The sequence below is a fragment of the Triturus cristatus genome, chromosome 4_1 (genome assembly GCF_964204655.1).
Source record: "Triturus cristatus chromosome 4_1, aTriCri1.1, whole genome shotgun sequence".
NCBI lineage: Eukaryota > Metazoa > Chordata > Amphibia > Caudata > Salamandridae > Triturus > Triturus cristatus.
This window is the reverse complement of record NC_140585.1, coordinates 335556823-335582317: the sequence shown is the minus strand read 5'-3', so window position 1 is coordinate 335582317 and position 25495 is coordinate 335556823. Positions and strand designations below refer to the sequence as shown.

Below are 25495 nucleotides of genomic sequence, written 5' to 3'. Positions count from 1 at the left end.
CGCTAACAGTCCTACTTATGATAAACGTATGGCACACCTGAAGCCATCTTGCTTGGATTAAAGTGGTAACACTTAAAACATTTAATTTAAAAAGGAACAAAATGAGGGGGTTCATTTTTCCATAAAAAGTATGATTAGTGCTGCAGAAAGAAAAATTAGGGCACATTTTGGGTGACTTCTCAAATCCTCTTCTAGTTCATTAAAAAATTCTGACATGCAGACTGAAACATGCACTTTCAATACCAGCAGCAGTTTTCCCTGGTGAGCAGTAGCTTTACTACAGTGATCTAATGAGAAAAAAGAGTGCTAACATTCTGAATTTATGGCAAATGTGTGACACATCTGAATGCCTTCTTGATGGAATCAAAGTAAAAAACTGAAAGTATTTCCTACTGAGGAGACTGCAGTAAATGAGGAAATTAGGAAACTTCATAACAAATAAGTCTCCCAAGATGGCAACCAGAGACAAAAGAGCCTAAATGTAGCCCAAATATCACCCAGATGTAGCCCAAGTATAGCCCAATGACAGAATGTCCCAGAGTGTTCTTAAAAACAACTAGAGCGCTTACTGTCTTCATTATGACAAAAGTATGGCACACCTGAAGCCATCTTGATTGGAATAAACTGATAATACTTAAAACATTTAATTTAAAAAGGAACACAATGAGGGGGTTCACTTTGCCATAGAAATTATGATTAATGCTGAAGAAATAAAATGAGGGCAAATTTTGAGTGACTTCTCAAATCCTCTTCTATTTCATTAAAAAATTCTGACATGCAGACTGAAACATGCACTTTTAATACCAGGAGCAGACTTCCATGGTGAACAGTAGTTTTACTACAGTGATCTAATGAGCAACTAGAGTGCTAACATTCAGAATTTATGGCAAATGTGTGACATATCTGAATACCTTCATGATGGAATCAAAGTAAAAAACTGAAAGCATTTCCTACTGAGGAGACTGCAGTACATGAGGAAATTAGGAAACTTCATAACAAATAAATCTCCCAAGATGGCCACCGGAGACAAAAGAGCCCAAATGTAGCCCAAAATCACCCAGATGTAGCCCAAATATAGCCCAATGACAGAAGTGTGCAAAACACTTATTATTTTGTGTTTTTGCAGTGTTATATAGTGCAGACTTGTCAGGTATTGGAGTGCTTTACATGTGCATTGGTTACATCACACAAGAACAAATTCATTTTGGTTGTAGACATGGGGAGACCAAGGGCCATATGTAGGTGGCATACAATTTACCGATTCTTAAATACCGAATTTTACCGATTCGGTATTTAAGAATCGGTAAATTGTATGTAGGTAATAATTCGGTAAATGTTACCGAATCGGAGAAATTCAGTAATTACCGAATCGGTATTTACCGATTCGGTAATGAGGCATACCTTCCCATTGCTTCCTATGGGCCTGGAGGCCCATAGGAATCAATGGGAAGGTATGCCTCATTACCGAATCGGTAAATACCGATTCGGTAATGGGGGGAGCACATTCAAGGGTGGCAGGGTGTCACATTGACATCCTGTTGCACCCCTGATTCCTGCATGTGTGCACATGTGGCGGACATACATGCCCTAAGGGCATGTATGTCTGCCACATGGCACTCTTATTTCAGCAAAATATTGCTTTTTGCAATGTATTCGGTATTTATCACCAACCTATATTTGGTGGTAAATACCGAATTCTAATTCCTAAACAACACTCATTAGAGTGTTTCCTACATCTCATTTCAGGATTCGGTATTTACCGAATCGGTAATTTTACCGATTCGGTAAATTACCGAATCCTGAAATATGCCCCCTACATAGCAAATGCCTAAATACCGGTCGGTAACGGGATATTTACCGAAAATCGGCCGTTACCGACCGGTATTTGGCTTCCTACACATGGCCCTAAGTGATTTGACCAGAATCACAGAATGTCGAGCTGAAGCAGAAACTCCAACCTGGTTCCCCAGTTGCAAAGTCTGCAGTTCTGGAAGTAACACCACGTCCTCTCCCCTAAGTGCAACATTTAATCAAGTGGTCAACTGGATAAAAAACATAAAGATAACAAATAATTTAAAAGTGCTTTGTCGCTATTTGAAAACTCAGAAAATATGTCCTTATTTTAGTCTTTTAGAGCACTAACCATAATTTTGATGCCAATAAGACCCTCTCATATATGTAATTTCTAAAGGAAATTCTCTAGGTATTACAGTTTTGATTACATCAAGATGACGTCAGGCGTTCCACACTTTTGTAATAAATATAGAATGTTAGCAATCTAGTTGTTCATTAGGATACTGTCGAGAGGCAGAGGCCAGGGGCACGGACTCTGAAAATTGAAGGCAGGTAGGAGGGTGCAAAGGCAACAATTTAACCACACTGAGCAGGCAGGAAGGGCTGTGGCAGCACAACAGACTATGGAGGGCAGTGGAAAGGGGGGCAGGGGCAACAAACCAACAATACAGGACTTGCAAGAGAGGCTGTGGCAATGTAATAGACCATTGTGGGCAGAAGGAAGAGGCAATGGATTGTACAACCATACATGCCAACAGACCCGATTCAGCCAGGAAACGTCCAATGTTTTTAAGCTCAAATGGGCTTTATTTGATCTGTCTCCTGTCTACAATCTCCTCTTTTTCAATGTAACTCAAAGGGGAAAATCAATACCCCAGTTTTTTTCAAAATCTCCCTCTTACCAAGTTCAAAATGTTCACAAGTATGGTACATTGGATCATGGAAGGAAATGGGGTAGGGACATGGACTTGGATAACAGAGGACAGGAGGGACATGGAGAGGTGCACCAAACTGACCCTGCAGGGCAGGCATCAGGGTTTGCAGCAGCACAATAAACCACACAGGGCATGCGGGACGGGAGTGCAGCACAACAATCTATAGAAAGCAAGAGGGAGGGGACAGGCCCATGCACATGGACAACAGAGAACAGAGGGGCAAGAGGCAATGGTAGCTAGCTGACCATAATGGACAGACAGGAGAGAAAGCTGCAGCATAACAGACCATAAAGGGCAGGAGGGACGGATCAGGGGCATTACAATGGAACAGACAAGCCAGGAGGGAGGGAGTTGGGGTCTGCACATGTAAACAGAGGGCTGGGGGCAAAGGGGCAGGGCAGGAGCAGCAAGATAGCCATGGAGGTCAGGCAGGATGGGCACTAGAAGCAAGACACACCATGAAGAGCAACAGTGAGACTGTGATGGCATACACACAGACCATGGAGGGAAGGTGGGAGGGGGTCAGGGGCAGCTAACTGACCACACAGGGAAGGTGGGAGGGGCCATGGCAGCACAGAAGACCATGCATGGCAAGTGGGAGGGTTAGTGGCAGCACAATGGCTATGATGGGCAAGAAGTAGGGTGCAGGGGCATGCACAAAGGATGATGGAGGATAGAAGGGAGGGTCGGGACCTGTGCACAGACAAGAAAGTTCAGGGGAAGGGGCCTCACAACAGACCGCACGGGGCAGGCAGGAGGAGCAGTTGCAGCACAACAGACCAGGGAGGGCAGAAGGGTGTGGCAGTACAATGGACCATGTAGGACAGGAGGAGGAGGATAGGGGCATGGCATGTGGACAGGCAGGGTGGAGGTGGCAGGGACAGGTTACAGTCATCTGACAAGGCTAGGCAGGTGGGAGGGGAGTGGCAGCTCAACAGAACACTCAGAGTAGATAGGAGTGGCAGATCCATGGAACATGGTGGGCAAAAAGGATGGAGCAGGGACATGCACAAAGACATCGGAGAGCAGGGGGAAGGAGAATAGGGGCAGCAAGCTAAGCACAGAGTTTAAGCAGGAGGTCAATGATGGGGCATAGAATTGGGCAATGGAGGGCAGGAGGAGTGGACTGGTACATCATACTAAATTGAGGGCAGTGGCAGCACATCAGACCATGCATGGCAGGAGGGAGGACGCTAGCCCATGGATTCACACAACAGAGGATAGGGAGGAGAGGGATGGGGCAGCAAGCTAACTGTTCAGAGAAGGCGGGTATTAGGAACTTTATTGTTTTTAAAACGTGTGTCTGTGCGAACTACTTAAAATATGAACAAGTATGCAGCATAATCTCACTTTTATTCAGGAAGAAGAGGACGTTTGTGACTGTGAATCCGGGCTCACTTGGCAGAAACACCCCCTGACCCTCCACCCCCTATCGCAAAATGTAATGCCAGTGAAAAGGGTAGGTGAACACAGTGTTATATAGAACATAGTCCCGAGAGCACGATTGAAAATGAAAACTAGATATAGTGTATGGTATAAACTATGCACCAAAAAGTGTGATATAAGATGAACAGGGTGTGAAATATAATATGCAATACATTGTGCGCAATGACAGATTCATTGGAGAGCGCGAGATAGCACAGGCACTAGCGCGTGCTATGCGATATGCGCCTTGGAGTGTAATATGCACAGGGCAGTGTTGTGTAACCTAACTAGTCTCTAAAGTTGTAATATAAAATATGTGCTGGGGAGTGTAACGTTGCATATGCACTGTGACAAAGATATAGATCCCAGATTGTAATATGTATGGCATAGCACTGTGCGTTATAACATAGGCATCGAGGAAGGCACGTTAGATGGGGCAATATAACCCGTGCGAAGACAAGTGTGGCATGACATATTCACGGGGTGGTGTTACAGTGCACATGGGCTAGAGAGTGTCATAGCATATGCACAAGCTAGTGGAATACAACACAGAGGTGTGTGGGACTCAGCAGGCAATGGTGGGTGTAACACAGCATTGGGCTCTGCCAGGAGCGCGCTGTGACTCTCAAGTGATGTTCGTCCCCTTTCCAGAGAGTAAAATAAAAAGTATCATACATCCGGCAGTGGATGTGTGTTTTATTAACCGTGAGGGGGGTTTCTTGCATAGTTTTGATCGAATTTTTGTCGAATCCCCTTTGAATGGCTTGGTGTGCATGTGTATTAAATGTGCCCGTCAATAGCTACCCATGTTTGTATAAATAAACGACAAGGGTGTCTACCGGGATTAGGCACGGTAGGGCATCAGACATGTCAGAGCTTCACTAGTGGTGTAAATACATTCCACGTGGATTCATTGTATGCATAGTCGCCTTTTAATGAATATCACGCAAATCGTCATGGTGATAGGTACGTACGGTTTGTCCAGCATGTCCTAGGTGTGTCTATAAATATATAATTTTTAAAAATAATAAAAAACAGTGGCCGGCCCTGGGGATTGGGGTCAAAAAAATATAATTAGGAGACAGGCCCTGGGGGATGGGGTCATCAGGGCCAATAAATTAGAATAAGAAGGGGAACCACACAGCCCCCCTTCTTAAAAAATTAAATAAATAAAAGACTGGCATTGTGCCGGAGGCCACGCCCCCTCTTTGCAGCACTCTGCAAACGCGCCCCCTGGCGAGTTGTAAGTTGGGGAATTAATTCCTCTTCAATACTGAGGGTCCCTGAGGGCCAACTAGCCCAACAGGCATCTCCAGTATGCGCCAGGAAGCTGCGCTGCAGACAGGTGTTCTGAGGCCAAGCCCCTTTTTACACCTCTCTGCAACGCAGCTCTGTGGTGCTTACTGGAGGTACCTAGTGGTCTAGTTTGACCCTAGGGACCCTTAGGATTCAAGGGGACTTAATCTCTCAACTTAGAACAGCCACAGGGCGCGTTTACACAGTGGTGAACGGAGGGGACGGGGCCTGAGGTGACGTGTGCAAACACGCACTATGGCATGTTTTAAATTGGGGATATAATTTCCCTTCAATACTGAGGGCCCCTGGGGGCTAACTAGCCCACCAAGTGCTTCCAGTAAGCGCCACTGAGCTGCATTGCAGAGAGGTGGTCCAGGCCGTGCCACTTTTTACACCTCTCTGCAACGCAGCTCTGTGGCACTTACTGGAGGTACCTAGTGGGCTAGTTGGACCCTAGGGACCCTCAGGATTCAAATGAACTTAATCTCCCAACCAAAAACGGACACAGGGCGTGTTTACACAGTAGTGAAGGGAGGGGACGGGCCCTGAGTTAACGTGTGCAAAAACGCCCTGTGGCCTGTTTTAAGAGGTAGTTTTAATCCCCCTGCCCTATTATATACTAGGGGCTTACAGAGGAGGTCATGCTAATCACAGGGGGACCCCAACGCATGCATGTGTGTTTTCATTGTATTTTAAGTGTCTTTTAACAAAGCACTGGCTCTAGGACTGGTTAGTCAGACTCAGTTACCACCAGTATCCGTCTGAAAAAGTTGAGGGTACAGGATGATTTTGCAACAAGGCTTCTTTCTGCTCTTCTTTTTGTTCTTTCTGCACGTTATCCTTCTTCCTGCACTTTTCTTCGTCTTTGAGGACTTCTGTTGCTTCTTTCTGCACTTCTTTTTTTTCTTTCTGTGCATTTTTTCTTCTTTCTTCACATGTCCTATCTCTGTAGGCATAGTTAGAAATTAGCATTTAAAAAACCTTTGAAATTCACAGAAAAAACCATAGGTTTCAGGCACGTTATAGTTAGGAATTAGCATTTAAAAAACCTCAGAAATTCACTGAAAAAACCATACGTTTCAGGGGTGTTATATAAAGCTGGACTTTTCACTTGTACAAAACCATTGAAATTCCTCCGTTATAGTTAGTTCAGCTAACTATAACTCGCGCTCGCAATGCACTGCTGATGACATGGTCAGTGACATCACTCATAACATCACTGATGACATCTCAAATGACATCACTGATGACATCACTAATGGCATCATCCTTGTGATAGAGTGGCAGACCTCCTCTCACCCTAATATAACCTTTGATACACACATTCAAAAATAGAGACTAGGATTTTCAAAACAATGGACATACCAATACCAGTTACAACAACCTCTTTAGTAATTCTAAGATCCACATACACATCCACTCATTCATCAACAGTCCTATACAGTCACTCATACATGTACTCACTCATCATATCTACTTATACACCTATACATACTGTTACACAATGCCACTCATCCATATAGTTACTCACACACATAGTCACTCATGCTAATAAAGAATCAAACATACATTTACTTGCATATACAGTTATACACACACCACCACACTTACTTCTACGGAAAAGTACACATACTTAGTCTTTTAAACAATCACTTATAGAAACACATACTTAATCATACAGGAACTCTTTCAATCTCTCACTCTCACATATACTCACTTATATACACCAATAGTCACATATACTAGTTTAAAACATATGTAGTTACTCATAAAGACACTATTGAGACAGTCATTCACTCACTTACACACCCATACACACACTCATCCACCCATACAGTCCTGCACACATGCTGTCTTCAACACATACAAACAGTGAGTCACTCATTCATGCACCTATGCACTACGTAATACCCCCCACCGAACCATGCAGACACTCAGACTGATACTCAAAAAACCAACTAATAACCTATATAGACACCCATGTAGCTACTCACCAACCCATGCAGCCACTTATACACAAAGTGAGAGACTGATACAGATATTTACATATTTAAATATTACTCACTAAGCCATGTATTCACTATGAAACACTTAATCAGTCAGTTACACAATCAATTTTTCAAAAACAAATCATCCATTTAGACACTTATATACCCATTTATTCTTCCATCGACCTTGAGATATACATATATAAAACATTTTTAATTTTCAGAAAAAACACACATTCACTGGATGATGTCATCAGTGATGTCATTTGAGATGTCATGAGTGATGTCATGAGTGATGTCACTGACCATGTCATGAGTGATGTAATATGTGATGTCATCAGCAGTGCATTGCGGGCGCGCGAGTTATAGTTAGCTGAACTAACTATAACGGGGGAATTTCAATGGTTTTGTACAAGTGAAAAGTCCAGCTAACTATAACACCCCTGAAACCTATGTTTTTTTCAGTGAATTTCCGAGGTTTTTTAAATGCTAATTCCTAACTATAACGTGCCTGAAACCTATGTTTTTTTCTGTAAATATAGATATATATATATATATATATATTATCTACTGGCGGTCGCCAGTAGATAGTTATAGTTAGGACCGTGTTTCCATAGGAAATCCGCAACATTCTATTTGGAATAACTTTGGCGCCGGTTGACGAATCCTCGCAACATTTTCAAAATAGGTGGGGCGCTCCGCTCCGCTCCTACCCTGAAAGTCTCGGGGTGATTCGTCACCCGGGGGCCGAGAAAAAAGGGGGGTCCCAAAACACGTTTTCCCCATGCATTTTTCCATAGGGACCTTTAGTCCAAGGTACAGCCCGAACGGTTGAACAGAATTACTTGAAATTTGGCAGAGAGGTAGTCCTCAGGTCAGGGAAGTGCCTTTTGCAGGTCTGGTGTCAATCTGTTCAGTAGTTCCTGAGAAAATCAAAAGTAAAATCATATATATATGTGGGCGGAGCCTAACCACACATCTCATCCTGAGATCTGATTGGCTGTCAGCACTTCATCCAAGAAGTGTTGGCAGCCATCTTGGGACCAATATACATGATAGCACCTCATTAAAAAGCATTGCAGTTAATAGAAGATTTTAAGACTTTAGTTACATTATAAATCATTTGTTGATGGTACCATGCTCATTTTAGGAATTGTGGTATGATTGAGAGAAAAATATTTTCTCATGCTTTTCCCACAGAGGTTTGGAAGGTGATCTATAAGCTAAACTGAGAGCATATTTTCTGTAAATTCACATTATCTTTCTCAGTCATGTGAGAATGAAGTCTGACATTCTCAGTAAAACATGTACATCCAAAAAGGGCAGAGACTGTCAGTTGATTCCTTTGTGTTCTACTGCAGCTTCCCAGAGTGTTCCAAAGAACAACTAGAGCGCTAACAGTCCTACTTGTGATAAACCTATGGCACGCCTGAAGCCATCTATTTGATTAAAGTGGTAACTCTTAAAACATTTAATTCAAAAAGGAACAAAATGAGGGGGTTCATTTTTCCATAAAAAGTATGATTAGTGCTGCAGAAACATAAATTAGGGCAGATTTTGAGTGACTTCTCAAATCCTCTTCTATTTCATTAAAAAATTCTGACATGCAGACTGAAACATGCACTTTCAATACCAGCAGCAGTTTTCCCTGGTGAGCAGTAGCTTTACTACAGTGATCTAATGAGCAAAAAAAATGCTAACATTCTGAATTTATGGCAAATGTGTGACACATCTGAATGCCTTCTTGATGGAATCAAAGTAAAAAACTGAAAGTATTTCCTACTGAGGAGACTGCAGTAAATGAGGAAATTAGGAAACTTCATAACAAATAAGTCTCCGAAAATGGCCACCAGAGACAAAAGAGCCCAAATGTAGCCCAAATATCACCCAGATGTAGCCCAAGTATAGCCAATAAGAGAATGTCCCAGAGTGTTCTTAAAAACAACTAGAGCGCTTACTGTCTTCATTATGACAAAAGTATGGCACACCTGAAGCCATCTTGATTGGAATAAACTGGTAACACTTAAAACATTTAATTTAAAAAGGAACACAATGAGGGGGTTCATTTTGCCATAGAAATTATGATTAATGCTGAAGAAAGAAAATGAGGGCACATTTTGAGTGACTTCTCAAATCCTCTTCTATTTCATTAAAAAATTCTGACATGCAGACTGAAACATGCACTTTTGATACCAGGAGCAGACTTCCATGGTGAACAGTAGTTTTACTACAGTGATCTAATGAGCAACTAGAGTGCTAACATTCAGAATTTATGGCAAATGTGTGACATATCTGAATACCTTCATGATGGAATCAAAGTAAAAAACTGAAAGCATTTCCTACTGAGGAGACTGCAGTACATGAGGAAATTAGGAAACTTCATAACAAATAAATCTCCCAAAATGGCCACCGGAGACAAAGGAGCCTAAATGTAGCCCAAAATCACCCAGATGTAGCCCAAATATAGCCCAATGACAGAAGTGTGCAAAACACGTATTATTTTGTGTTTTTGCAGTGTTATATAGTGCAGACTTGTCAGGTATTGGAGTGCTTTACATGAGCATTGGTTACATCACACAAGAACAAATTCATTTTGGTTGTAGACATGGGGAGACTAAGTGATTTGACCAGAATCACAGAATGTCGAGCTGAAGCAGAAACTCCAACCTGGTCCCCAGTTGCAAAGTCTTCAGTTCTGGAAGTAACACCACATCCTCTCCCCTAAGTGCAACATTTAATCAAGTGGTCAACTGGATAAAAAAACATAAAGATAACAAATAATTTAAAAGTGCTTTGTCGCTATTTGAAAACTCAGAAAATATGTCCTTATTTTAGTCTTTTAGAGCACTAACTATAATTTTGATGCCAATAAGACCCTCTCATATATGTAATTTCTAAAGGAAGTGCTCTAGGTATTACAGTTTTGATTACATCAAGATGACGTCAGGCGTTCCACACTTTTGTAATAAATATAGAATGTTAGCAATCTAGTTGTTCATTAGGATACTGTTGAAAGGCAGAGGCCAGGGGCACGGACTCTGAAAATTGAAGGCAGGTAGGAGGGTGCAAAGGCAACAATTTAACCACACTGAGCAGGCAGGAAGGGCTGTTGCAGCACAACAGACTATGGAGGGCAGTGGAAAGGGGGGCTGGGGCAACAAACCAACAATACAGGACTTGCAAGAGAGGCTGTGGCAATGTAATAGACCATTATGGGCAGAAGGAAGAGGCAATGGTAGTACAACCATACATGCCAACAGACCCGATTCAGCCAGGAAACGTCCAATGTTTTTAAGCTCAAATGGGCTTTATTTGATCTGTCTCCTGTCTACAATCTCCTCTTTTTCAATGTAACTCAAAGGGGAAAATCAATACCCCAGTTTTTTTTCAAAATCTCCCTCTTACCAAGTTCAAAATGTTCGCAAGTATGGTACATTGGATCATGGAAGGAAATGGGGAAGGGACATGGACTTGGATAACAGAGGACAGGAGGGACATGGAGAGGTGCACCAAACTGACCCTGCAGGGCAGGCATCAGGGTTTGCAGCAGCACAAAACACCACACAGGGCATGCGGGACGGGAGTGCAGCACAACAATCCATAGAAAGCAAGAGGGAGGGGACAGGACCATGCACATGGACAATAGAGAACAGAGGGGCAAGAGGCAATGGTAGCTAGCTGACCATAATGGACAGACAGGAGAGAAAGCTGCAGCATAACAGACCATAAAGGGCAGGAGGGACGGATCAGGGGCATTACAATGGAACAGACAAGCCAGGAGGGAGGGAGTAGGGGTCTGCACATGTAAACAGAGGGCTGGGGGCAAGGGGGCAGGGCAGGAGCAGCAACATAGCCATGGAGGTCAGGCAGGATGGGCACTAGAAGCAAGACACACCATGAAGAGCAACACTGAGACTGTGATGGCATACACACAGACCATGGAAGGAAGGTGGGAGGGGGTCAGGGGCAGCTAACTGACCACACAGGGAAGGTGGGAGGGGCCATGGCAGCACAGAAGACCATGCATGGCAAGTGGGAGGGTTAGTGGCAGCATAATGGCTATGATGGGCAAGAAGGAGGGTGCAGGGGCATGCACAAAGGACGATGGAGGATAGAAGGGAGGGTCAGGACCTGTGCACAGACAAGAAAGTTCAGGGGAAGGGGCCTCACAACAGACCGCATGGGGCAGGCAGGAGGAGGAGTTGCAGCACAACAGACCAGGGAGGGCAGAAGGGTGTGGCAGTACAATGGACCATGTGGACAGGAGGAAGAGGATAGGGGGATGGCATGTGGACAGGCAGGGTGGAGGTGGCAGGGACAGGTTACAGTCATATGACAATGCTAGGCAGGTGGGAGGGGAGTGGCAGCTCAACAGAACACTCAGAGTAGATAGGAGTGGCAGGTCCATGGTACATGGTGGGCAAAAAGGATGGAGCAGGGGCATGCACAAAGACATCGGAGGGCAGGGGGAAGGAGAATTGGGGCAGCAAGCTAAGCACAGAGTTTAAGCAGGAGGTCAATGATGGGACATAGAATTGGGCAATGGAGGCCAGGAGGAGTGGACTGGTACATCATACTAAATTGAGGGCAGTGGCAGCACATCAGACCATGCATGGCAGGAGGGAGGAGGCTAGTCCATGGATTCACACAACAGAGGATAGGGAGGAGGGGGATGGGGCAGCAAGCTAACTGTTCAGAGAAGGCGGGTATTAGGAACTTTATTGTTTTTAAAACGTGTGTCTGTGCGAACTACTTAAAATATGAACAAGTATGCAGCATAATCTCACTTTTATTCAGGAAGAAGAGGACGTTTGTGACTGTGACTCCAGGCTCACTTGGCAGAAACACACCCTGACCCTCCACCCCCTATCGCAAAATGTAATGCCCGTGAAAAGTGTAGGTGAACACAGTGTTATATAGAACATATTCCTGAGAGCATGATTGAAAATGAAAACTAGATATAGTGTATGGTATAAACTATGCACCAAAAAGTGTGATATAAGATGAACCGGGCGTGAAATATAATATGCAATACATTGTGCGCAATGACAGATTCATTGGAGAGCACGAGATAGCACAGGCACTAGCGCGTGCTACGCGATATGTGCCTTGGAGTGTAATATGCACAGGGCAGTGTTGTGTAACCTAACTAGTCTCTAAAGTTGTAATATAAAATATGTGCTGGGGAGTGTAACGTTGCATATGCACTGTGACAAAGATATGGATCCCAGATTGTAATATGTATGGCATAGCACTGTGCGTTATAACATAGGCATCGAGGAAGGCACGTTAGATGGGGCAATATAACCCGTGCGAAGACAAGTGTGGCATGACATATTCACGGGGTAGTGTTACAGTGCACATGGGCTAGAGAGTGTCATAGCATATGCACTAGCTAGTGTAATACAACACAGAGGTGTGTGGCACTCAGCAGGCAATGGTGGGTGTAACACAGCATTGGGCTCTGCCAGGAGCGCGCTGTGACTCTCAAGTGATGTTCGTCCCCTTTCCAGAGAGTAAAATAAAAAGTATTACACATCCGGCAGTGGATGTGTGTTTTATTAATCGTGAGGGGGGTTTCTTGCATAGTTTTGGTCGAATTTTTGTCGAATCCCCTTTGAATGGCTTGGTGTGCATGTGTATTAAATGTGCCCGTCAATAGCTACCCATGTTTGTATAAATAAACGACAAGGGTGTCTACCGGGATTAGGCACGGTAGGGCATCAGACATGTCAGAGCTTCACTAGTGGTGTAAATACATTCCACGTGGATTCATTGTATGCATAGTCGCCTTTTAATGAATATCACGCAAATCGTCATGGTGATAGGTACGTACGGTTTGTCCAGCATGTCGTAGGTGTGTCTATAAATATATATTTTTTAAAAATAATAAAAAACAGTGGCCGGCCCTGGGGATTGGGGTCAAAAAAATATAATTAGGAGACAGGCCCTGGGGGATGGGGTCATCAGGGCCAATAAATTAGAATAAGAAGGGGAACCACACAGCCCCCCTTCTTAAAAAATTAAATTAATAAAAGACTGGCATCGTGCAGCACTCTGCAAACGCGCCCCCTGGCGAGTTGTAAGTTGGAGAATTAAGGGCAACCGCCCGAAACGCGTCAGATTTTGTGCATCTCTTCTAATAAATAACATCTTGCCTTATTCCTGGGATTCGTGGTGTCTCTGTTCGCCGAGGAGGAGGTACAGCGTCATCGTGGTTGTTTTATATATATATATTATCTACTGGCGGTCGCCAGTAGATAGTTATAGTTACAACCTAGTTTCCATAGGAAATCTCAAAATTCTATTTTGAATAACTCTGGCGCCGGTTGACGAATCCTCGCGAAATTTTCAAAACTAATGGGGCGCTCCGTTCAGCTCCTACCCTGAAAGTCTCGGGGTGATTCGTCAAGCGGGGGCCGAGAAAAAGGGGGGGTCCTAAAACGCGTTTTCCCCATGCATTTTTCCATAGGACCTTTAGTCGCAGCTACAGCCCGAACGGCTGAACAGAATTACGTGAAATTTGGCAGAGAGGTAGCCATAAGGTCAAGGAATTGCCTTTTGCAGGTCTGGTGTAAATCTGTTCAGTATTTCCTGAGAAAATAGCATTTAAAAGCATATCAATATCTATATGCGTGCACCGTGCACGCACAGTGCGCGCACCCTGCCGTGCGCGAGCGCAATTCTGATTGGTTGTTAGATGTCGGTAAACATTAGAATCGGTCGAAACCAGGACGTGTCGGCCGCCATTTTGTCTGTCGCAGTCTGAGGGGGTGAAAAAAAAAGGTGGAGAACGTGAAAAGGGGGCAGAGTGGACAGTTCCTGACCCCCTAGCCTTGGTCAGGGGGTCACAGAAGGACCCCCAAGGGCGAAAAAAACTATTTTAAAAAAAAAAAATCGCGAGGTGCGCGCACGCCGAACCGTGGGTGCTCGCGCACCGAGCGCCCACAGCACGCGCACAGTGCGCGAAGCGCATCGTGCGCGCATGGTGAAAAACCTGAAAAAAAAATAATTAATAAATACATAACTTAGCATTTAAAAAACCGTACAAATTCACTGAAAAAACCATAGGTTTCACACAAGTTATAGGTACGAATTAGCATTTAAAAAACCTTGCAAATTCACTTAAAAAACCATAGGTTTCACACATGTTATAGTTAGCTGGACATTTCACTCGTAAAAAAGCAATGAAATTCCCCCGTTATAGTTAGTGCAGACAACTATAACTCACGCGACCGCAATCCTCTGCTGATGACGTCAGATATTACATCACTGATGACATATGTGTCTTTCTGAAAAATAAATATTTGTAATATATGTATAGCTAAAGATTAATGGAAGAAGACATGGGTAAATAGGTGTCTAAATACAGTGTATGTAATATCTGACGTCATCAGCAGAGGATTGCGGTCGCGTGAGTTATAGTTGCCTGCACTAACTATAACGGGGGAATTTCATTGGTTTTTTACGAGTGAAATGTCCAGCTAACTATAACATGTGTGAAACCTATGGTTTTTTAAGTGAATATATATATATATATATATATATATATATATATATATATATATATAATATATACACACTCCTCCCCTAAATCAAATGTGGCGGGCCTTGGGGGATTGGGTCTAAGGGACCAAAACAGGCCCTGGGAAGGGGGCTGCATGCCCCTCTCCTTGGTTGGCTGCCTTTGAAGAGGTTGCCTGCAGCCAAACCCATCCCGCACAACCAAAGGCAGTGCACGGCGTGGGGTTGGCTGAATGCAGGGGGTTGGACCCGGCACGGCTGTGGTTGGATTAACATCTGGTAATTAAATATTACTTTACGTTAAAAAAAACATAAAAATTCATTGAAAAGCCCAGAGGTGATAGAGATTTAATAGTTAGGAAATAGAATTTAACAAACCTTAGAAATTCACTAAAAGCCCAAAGGTTATAGGGATAAGTATAGTTAGGTTCACAATTTACAGACACAAAACCATAGAAATTCAGCAGTTATAGTGAGAGCTATCTCAATAAACTATAACTCGTACCCTAAGGTAATTATCACTCGCACCCTCACCATGCACTGCTAATTACCCCACATATTACATCACTCATGACATCTTCTATGACATCTTTTATAATACCCATGCAACATTTGCTGTAAAATTATTGATAAAAAAATTGTGCACGGCGGGTGCTTGAGTTATAGTTACCTTAGGTCACGAGTTATAATTTTCTATGATTTTGTGTTTGCAAATTATATCATATATATATTACAATAATATCAAAGCTTAAAATATAGTTTACTATAATACCCTTTTTATAATGTATAAAGTTATTTTATTGTGTTGTATTAAGTTTTTACTTAAATATGGTATTGTGAAAAGTATGTTTAAAATATAGTAAATATATTGTCTCAGGTTGGCGGGTATATGGGAGGATTAAAAGCATAGGGGCTTATTTACAAACCCCTTATGCCACTTTTGCGTCACTTTTCCCATGTTAAAAGTTTACGCAAAAGTGGCGCAAGGGGCTTGTAAATCTGCCCAATAGTGGGTTTCTTTCATTCTATAGTAATTAATTTCAATTGTTCGAGTAGAACCACCTGATCACCTTAAAGAATTGTTCAAACAAGTATGCGATCATAGAAGAGAATGCATAAGAAATGGTTTGAATTCGACTAAAATTCCTGAAAATAAAATAAAATTCCTGAGGAAATAATGAACATTGGTTCACTAAGAAGCTATAACATGAAAATATACTACAATAAAAAAAACGGAATAGTACGTATAAAGTTGTGCAATCATAGGAGAACACAAACCAGGGCATGGGGAGTGCAAGAACATTGTTATTTAAATGAAGGTTTGCTTCTTAAATCTAGAACTAGAATTTGAAGCAAGGCAAGACGGCGCACTGGAATAGCGCGGGACTTGGGGAATATCCCCCAACCCACTTTCCCCATCCCCACCCCTCCCTCCATCCTGTGAAGGGCATAGTTCAGGCAACATTCAGATTATCACAATATCAAAATGCCTAAAATGCATTTGTTGTGTTGCCAAGCAGTTAAATAGTTCTTGGTTAAATTTAGCACAGTGACACCAACTTCCAGACACCACAGCAGCGTGCACTTTGGGCTAGAAATAAACTTCATATCTCCGTCACTGTAGGCAAAATACTTCCAAACATAAAGACTCGAAACGTCTGACATCTACGCGATGTCATACTCTAGATGGCCGCCTGATGGCACGAGTGCACCATTTTCTTTCCCTCTCGCACCATGAGCTATGCTTTTGGGTGAAGTTGGTTGCAGGAACTAGACTCGCCAATCAAATAATCGAAAAGAGATTTGAACCTGAAATGGTCGCGGGACATGTTGTTTTACAATTTCCTGTAATGTACTGTGTCTTGTTTTTAACCAATCTAGCAGCGAATTCAGGAAAATTGCAGGAAAACACGGGGCGAACCCTCCTCACCTGTAAAATGGTGAAGTTTTCCAGCACGCTGTTCATCATGTACTTCTCGGGAAGGTGTTTGAGCTTGTGTATGAAGTTGATCATGTATTCACAGAGCGGGGAGCGGTGGATCCGGTACAGGTAGCGTCCGTTCTCGTAACGCGCATGCTCAGTCTGCGGGGGGAGAAAGACAACCCATAAACAAAGGAAATCATTAAATCATCCCAAAAGCAGAATGCGGCAACTGTGCTCGTCAATATTTCGAAAAACTATACTTAAGACATGCAGGAAAGAAAGGTGCGAAAGAAAATTAGAGGCTGAAAAAATGTGACTAAAGTGACGCTTCCCTCATTCAACGCAAGAGTTTGACAGCTGGCTTAAAATGTGTCAAATTATGGATGTTCAGTAGTCCCTGACTTGTTTTTATTTCACCACTATTACATTTTTGAATGCTAACCCAATTCACAATAGCATTTCTGAGTATGGGGGAGTGGTACTACTGGAGTACTCTTTTTGAGTGCTCTTACATGTTTCTCAACTGGCCCGGAAACATTCAACCAGTTGTGACCAGCATTGATCGGTGGCAGAGGGGGTAGCGCGGGGGGAGGCGGAACCGGAAGCAGGCAGTCTCCCTCCCCTCTCATAAGCCAATCACGACGCTGCAATGGCAGCGTTGTGATTGGTGGGGACGCCGCCCAGCCAGGGCTTACGGGGAGGCCATTTTCTCCATGTAGGCTGCACTGCAGCCTGCATGGAGAAAGGGCAGAGTGCACATGCCTGGTTTGGGGGGCCCCAGAGGGCCAACCAAACAATCATTGCGCACTCAGGAGTGGGCACACCACTCCTCACCTGCTCGCAAAGCAGCCCAGACCGCCCGCCCACCCACCCCTAAACCCCTCTGCTTTGTCGCAGTGTGAGAACCAGAAACATAAAATGGTAGTTATGACCATTTTATGTTTCTGCTTCTCGCACTGCAAGAAAGCAGTGGGGCGGCGCTCCTCTGCCCTAGTAGAGGAGCCGCCCCTGCATCCAACCCTCTAATAGTAAAAGTGCACAGAGCTTGCCGTCTTTTCTGTTTGTACTAATTGTAAATGTAAGCTCTATTTGAGATGTTTTAGGGGAAATGTAGAGGACAAGCAAATACACTCCTGATTTAACCCTCATTCTTTCTGACTACAGAAAGATTAAGATACAAGGAAATATTTAAAACCTTCAGCTGCTTGACTCCTGCATCCTTTCTCTTCAAATAAATTTTGCAAACTATTTGGCATCAGAGCAACCGTCTTGCAGTGGGGCCACTTCCCAATTTGCCCCTCCTGTGTACTTCGGGCCTCTTTTACAGTCTATCTGAAGCGGGACATCTGCCAAAAAGCAAAGAGTGCCCCATCCGCCCTGTTCAGAGTGCCTTGAGGTCCTAGATATCCTAAATAGGTGTGACGGGGCATCCATCACATTTCTGTGGATATGCAGCATCTGCCAATTTTTAACTAAGGCCTTTACACTACTCCGTGATTAATACAATACCCCTGATGTCCCACCCCTGATTCTAGCCTCCAGCAGCTGAAGACAGGCATTCAAGTTGTTTCCCCTCTGACCGTAAGCATCATCTTGCCAAACCCAGAAACCCCAGATCAACCGACCTCTTCTGGACTTTAGCTTCCACCTTCTTATACATTTAAAAAAATATGTCCTCCCTCTGCTTAACTCAGATATCCCAGATGTCCTCCTCTGGATTCTAACACTCACCCAACACCCAAGAAGTGCTTCCTGTAGATGAAAGCTGCCTGTTACCTTAACAGAGATATCCAATGTAGACCTCTTAACCACCTTCCACCAGCCCAACACTCACACTCCATATCCTCGGAGTGTATCACTCATGAAACACAATCACCCCTGGACCAATATTCAAGTCTCTTTGACAACTTTGTGCTTTAAGTCTTTGACAACTGAAAGAGGTTGTCAGGTGGAACTGAAATTGTGTCTCGAAGTTTCAGCCACTAAAGCTTTCTACCTGGACTAATAACTGGACCATTGCCATGCCTATTTGACAGCACGACCACTCATTACACTTTTCTAGGCCAAATAAATAACTCTATCATAAATCCAACAATTTTTGTACTACTGTACTTACTCCCTCCAATTTAGAACTATGTTAAACAAAGTTACTGATATCAGATTTCCTCTGGGCTGCAACAGAGAATGAATCCTTAAACATTATGAGGGTCTTAAACCTGTCATGCTAATGATAACTCACAAGTATGGCGTCTGATAAAAACGACACCAAGATTCCAATTATCACCACAAGCACAGAACCAAATCCCACATGAACAGATGGAGCTCTAATGAACTCGAGTGTCAATCATCTACCTTTGACAAACTTGATGAGCTTGAAGAAGCAGCCTCTCAAGCGCAAGTACATACCTCGACTGTATAAAGTCCCCCTCACTTGACTGTACAATATGCACTGAACTCTTTGAGCATGAGATATGGCAGGAAAACCAATGCCATCCATGATGAGACACAGAATTACTCCACCATAACATAAACTATGCCTTAAGCATCCAAAGCAAATTACAATTTCATACTTAATCCATATGAAAACCCCAAAACGGCACTCATGAAAGAGAACGCTAAAGGAAACGTGTGCTTTGCCTTCCACCAATGTAGAGAAGCAATTGCCCCAAAACTGCTGCATGTGTTATTGGTAGTATCAGAACCACATATGGACTTGCCCATCTCCCTGAGATGTGAGACAATAACAATTGGAAAAATGGATTCTAATTTATATTGTTAATGTTTATAATACATACAGTGAATCCACATTAAGATAGGAAAGGTATGGAATATGGGAGAAAAAAGGGCAAAGGTAGGATGTGAAAGAGGGAAGAACAACAATATATGTAGTGGAGAAAACTGCAACAAATTAAAGTGAACACATAAACTGAAGTAAGTGAAGTGTTAAATCTAGTATGTCTTAAACATAAAGGCAAGGGAAACAACTGTTACACCGCATTCATTACCATGCATGCTTTTACCCCGCATGCAGTTGCAACAAAAATGGCTTGCTGTAGGGGGTAGAAGGTGTTGGATTTGACTCCAACACCTTCCCTACTGTTGCACAGCCTGGAGTTGGAATAGTAAATTATACTATTCGAACATCCAGTGCACCCCGACAGCAAGTCGGGGTAAAAGATTGCGTTACAATGGCATGCGGGGTAAAATAATGTGTTGTAATGTAATACAACCTAAAGGCAAAGTATCTTTTGCCTTACACCGATGTAGATAAGCAATTATCCAAAAACTGCTGACTGTATTATTGGACGTATAGTACTCTGACACATTGGAACCACATATGGACTTACCCATCTCTTTGAGATATGAGACAATAAGAATTGGCAAAATGGGAAAAGTTGGTGGTGGAGTCAATCACTCAAAAAGTTGAAGACTACATATAATACATAAGATTCTGTATTCCCTGTATAAAATAAACCTGTGTCTAAAAATATAATTTACATTGTTAATGTTTATAATAACATACAGTGAATCCACATTAGGATGGGGAAGGTATGGAATATGGGAGAAAAAAAAGAGCAGACGTAGGATGTGAAATGGGGAGGAACAACAATACATGTAGGAAAAAAACTGCAACATAATATAATTGAACATAACGCATTCAACATAATAAAGTGCTGCTTGTGACACACCCAGTTCCCCATTATAAAGAATGATATCAGAACTCAACTGTAATAATTTATTGCAGTTGAATTCTGACGTCAGGATTTATATAAAGACATATATGATAACCTTGAAATATGGAAACTGAGTAACTTAATAAACTTATTCTACCTTGTATTGATTTTCAAATCATCTTTATGGAACGGAGAGACAAAGATCACAAAACGTCAATGTTTTTGCTTTCGAGTTCTCAACCGCAACTGCTTGTGTGCTTCTTCTGTACTGCCTACCGTCCACCAGAGGGCTCACACTGTCCATCTTAGCCACTTCAGCGTTACTGGCAGTACACATTTATTAGGCCAAAGCGAATGCGTAAATGTTATCGTCGATTATTTTGGAAGGGTGAACGTAATGCAAACTAGTACGGGCGGTGCTCGGGTGCAACAGATACAGACCTAGTGCAGTACTCACTGGTGTCCTTACTGCTGCAGTTACCACTTGTGGCCACGAGGTGTCACTGCATTCCTTCTCCCAAGCCTCAGCAGCCTTTTCCTTCAATGTTCCTCTATTGCAGGGGTCTTCAAACTGTGGGACACGACCCCCAGGCGGGCTGTGGAGCGATGCAAAGGGGGTCGCGCCTTCCCAGTCACATTTCTGCCCAAGCCCAAGGGCTTCAGCCCCCCTCTTCCCTATCCTGTGTCTCAGCCGGGGTGCTGCAGTGCAACTCGAGCTGCTGGGGGCTACGCTGGGCAGTGTCTGGAGTCTTATCTCCAGCGCACAGAGTTTTTCACATTTTTTTAAAGACCATTTGCATATTTACATGCCTTTGTAAACTGGTTATAGAGGCTTAGTTTTTTTCCGGGTTCCAGTACCCCCTGGGTCCCCACTCAGCCTATTCCATACATTTGTATTTTTCATTTACTGCTGTAGTGTGAGAATGCATTTAATGAAAAGGAATATAAAGTAGGGGTGCCAAAAGAAAAATGCCAGCTCTGTTTTATTTAAAGAGCCTGCAAAGATCTCCTCTTGACACTAAATAGATTTATAAATAAAAAAGTATGTATGCATTCGTTATGTGACTTTTCTGTCTTTGTTCTCTTTAATTATCAGTATCATTGAGGCAGCCCTAGAACACAATTAAAAGTGCTTTCTATTTATATTTGATGTTCGAAGTATGCACAGATAAGTGCTGAAAATACAGCTTTAGGTGACTGCTTATTTTTGTACCGACTTGGCCATCAAAATAATCTGCTGGCAACCTTAACCATAGGACTGTAAGTTTGTTGCAGGATCAGCACATTATTTTCTTCACCCTCGGTCCCCGATTAATGCCGCAATAGTTTAACTTAGATCTTAAACTCTATGCCGCCGTCAATAACATGCTGAGTTACTTCATGGGTCTGGGAATGCACCCTTCATTCAGACAACTCATTCCTCATTCTCGCCCTTCACTTTCACGCTCACCCTGCACTCACAGCGATCACAATGCACTCACACTGATCACCATGCACTCACACCATTCACCCGCTCACCCTGCACACACAGGGATCACTCTGTACTCACAATGCATTTGCGCTGTTCACCCTATACCTCACCCTGCAGTCACATGAGTACACTACTCATCCTGCACTCATGTGACACTTCACTCACCTGTCCCCCTCACTGCTCAATATGCAACTCACTCAAACAAGGTCATCATTAATCATACATTCATTCATCCCATTCTGAACTTGCATACGTACGTAAATTCATACGCCACCTCACTCACCATGCAGTCACTCCTCTTGTCCTACTCTCACACTGTTGCATCGCTCACTGTGCACTCACATGGGCACTCTTGTCACCCACACAGTGCAGAGGGTTAATGTGCCTGCTACGTTGAACGTGTACCATGCAGATCACAGAAATTAGTGTGAGTAAATGTTTGTCAGAAAGGTGCTATAGAGAGATGAGGTGCATTGTTGGTGAGTGGCAGTGAAGGAATTCAGGGAGAAGGAGGAAACGGGGGTGGGGCATCAAAAAACACTGTTGCACGGTGTGCGACCAGTGTTAGGACCAGCCCTGGCTGGGAGTGTTAGCACCCCCTTCCGAAGTTCTGGTCTAGTGACTCACCCTGCTTCTGCCTATTATTATTATTTACATTTGTAGTGTGCTACTGTTACCAAAAGGTGTCCTGGGGGTAATAGCCATCTGCTGCCTGAAAGCAAATGAGAAACACACAGAAGGGGAAGGAGAACCAGCCAAATGGGGTAACCTACAGGGCATAGAGAAAGGTTTTTATATCTTCCTAATGGATAATAGATTCTTGGTGGAGCAAAGCAAAGGAGGGTGCACGTTCCATAACTGCGCGGCCTGCATCAAAACAGTGAGACAGACAACTCATGCCTTCTTGAATTAGGGAGCAATAAGCAGAGTGGCACATGCCGAGAGGAGCATACGGGTCCGACCCGTATGCTTGGTGAGGAGAGATGAGAGGATGAGAGAGGAAAGCAAGGGAGTGAGAGAATTTGAGTGAAGAGGTCAGTGATGAGGAGAAATGTGAATTGCCGAAGAGAAGTGTGGACTTGCAAGAAGTGAGTGTGAGCCAAAGGTGAGGGCTTCTGTTAGAACAAAGGGAGATGTGAAAGATGAATGGGGGGACTGGAGAGGTGTAAGATACAAATAGACACAAATTTGAATGGAGATACGAGGTGAATGAGAAGTGCTGAGGGGCACGGGAGGTGACAGGGCCAGAGAGGATATGAGATAAATGCAAGAGGCTGTTAGAGATGAGCGCAGTGAAAAGACAGAATGGCAAGAGGTGATTAAAGGTGAAGTGAGAGGTTGAATGGGAGAGTTCATAAGTTGTAAAAAAGGGTGAAAGAAAATGGCCTGCAAAGTGAGAGAGGGATCCGGGGTTAGGAGAGGAGAGAGGGATGGAAGGGAGGGGGTGAGTGAAAAGCTTCATGGGTAAACTGCTTAACTCTGCACAAAACCGGCAGGGTTTTAAGGGACCCCTGCTTCTCCCGGCCAGGTGAGCTTCTAATGTGGCAGCACGTATTCCTGCAGAGTGGAAGGCCCTTCACAAAGGTTGCCTAGAAATCTTTCTGATGATAATTGCTGTGTTTTGGTTATAAACGGGTACTGATTGGGTGAAATCTTTCCTCAGTGTTACTGTCTGTAAAAAATGTCAAAATAATGAGGCAATGCTATCCCAAAATACACGGCATTACATAACCTCATTTATATTTTCTTCCCACACAATTTAGTCAAGCCTGTCGTGTAATTTGGTCCTCACCTGCCTCATAATTCCAGTAGCCCTGCCTACAGGTTTAGATTTTTTTGGCAGGAGGGGGTCCTTACGTCTCAAAATGTTGACAGGGGGGTCTCGGCATCCAAAAGTTTGAAGACCTCTGCTCTATTGCCAGTGTCCTACTCAATTCCGCTGGGGTGGACAGAGCTGCTTTTCCTGTGCTGCAGGCCACGTCTCTATACTCTGTTTTGTATTTCCCTTGGCACTCAGCAGCCTTCCATCATAATATTCCTTTCAGGGTTCACTTGCTGAACTGGGGTAAACGTCTTCCTATGCACTTTCCCTCATCAACTTTGGGCTGCAGCAGCTGTCCTTATGCTGCGGTCATTTCCTTTGCACTGTGCCGGGTGGTAGTCTTCATTTGAATACAGAGAAAGCACTGCAGTTAGGGCTGCCGCTTCAAATCCTGCTGGCACTCAGTCAGTCACTTTTACTTCTTTCCTTGCTTTTTTTCCCCTTTCTTGGAGGCACTCACTGAACGCGATACAGCAGACAGCCACTAGGTGGCACTGCAAGACTTTTATTGCAGTCCGCGTAAATTTTCTTCCTCTCGGCCTGCACCTTTTGCACCCATTGATGTGTGCTGGGCACTGGCAGGTGTGCCACTCTGATCTGCCCAGAGGAGGATTACTCCCTATGGCGGTTCTCTCCAAGGGTAAGTCCTCTTCTCTTCTGCCTGAATACTCTTTTTTCCTTTTCTTTTTTTTCCACGGGGCGCCCGCAAGCCTGATGCTTCATTTACTTGCTGGGTCCAGGTAAGGTACACTGAGCTACCACATAGTGGCACTTTTGACGGACGCCTCTCCTCCCAGGCCACCCCACTCTTTGCTCAAACTGTGGGCCTCTACGGTCACAGGAAGGCCGGTACTGGGCTGTGTGCCACGCTGGTGCGGCTGCAGTCTTTTGCGCTTCCTCAAAACAGGCGCGCAACTCCCCTCCTTACCGGGACTCATGACTGCGGGCAGGGCGGCCTGTGGGCTTTTCATCAGGTAGGGTCCACTTTCGGTGCAAGGGCTACGTCTCATGTAGAAGGGTTGGTGCGGCGCGCTTCCATTGTTCAAGGCACCGTTTCTTGCTTCAGCACTCCACCCCTCGCTACTGGCAACCTTTGGCCCGCTTCCACTTCTGCCGCCCCGCGGGCTGCAGCGGGCATTCTACCTGTTTACCCTTTCCTCTTTGAGCTCTTTCCTCGGGATGCACAAATAAGTCTGTGCACTGGTTCACGGCAACAACACTGCTGCAGGGGCATGGAGGCCAAACACCATCATGGTGCTCCCTGCCCTTTTCTTAAATTGCACCTGCTCCTCTCACTGTCGGAGCTTTGCTGCACAGTCTTCTTTACCCCGCTCAGGCACTGCAGACTGGGGGAATCTCTTGGAGGTGGGTCAGCAGCGATGAGGCATCTCCCGCATGGAGCAAGCCGCAACACTTCCCCCTGTTTCACAGCTCTCGGTCACTGGCAGCAGGTGCAGGGGGTAACCTAGACTTGGGCCACACTTCCCTCTATGAACACCAGAGAAGGAGCTGCCAGCAGATACGCAGGGATCGGCCCACTCGTCGCCAATGTAATGCTGCGGGGCCCTAGGCCCACCTCCATAAATAGTAAGGACACAGACACTGACACTTGGTGGGTAGAACTGGCCCAGGGCACGTGCGC

At 44.1% G+C, this 25495-nt stretch overlaps 1 protein-coding gene across 3 annotated transcripts in view; it reads right to left on the bottom strand.

Annotated features, from left to right (window-relative positions):
- Positions 1 to 25495, bottom strand: part of LOC146854898 (transcriptional enhancer factor TEF-3-like) — a 779218-nt gene that overhangs the window by 11234 nt on the left and 742489 nt on the right. For all 3 annotated transcript variants that reach the window (XM_085652320.1, XM_085652319.1, XM_085652321.1), the window contains one exon: positions 16893 to 17045. In XM_085652320.1, the coding sequence (XP_085508446.1) occupies positions 16893 to 17045 (153 nt within the window). The remainder of the gene's footprint in view (positions 1 to 16892; positions 17046 to 25495) is intronic.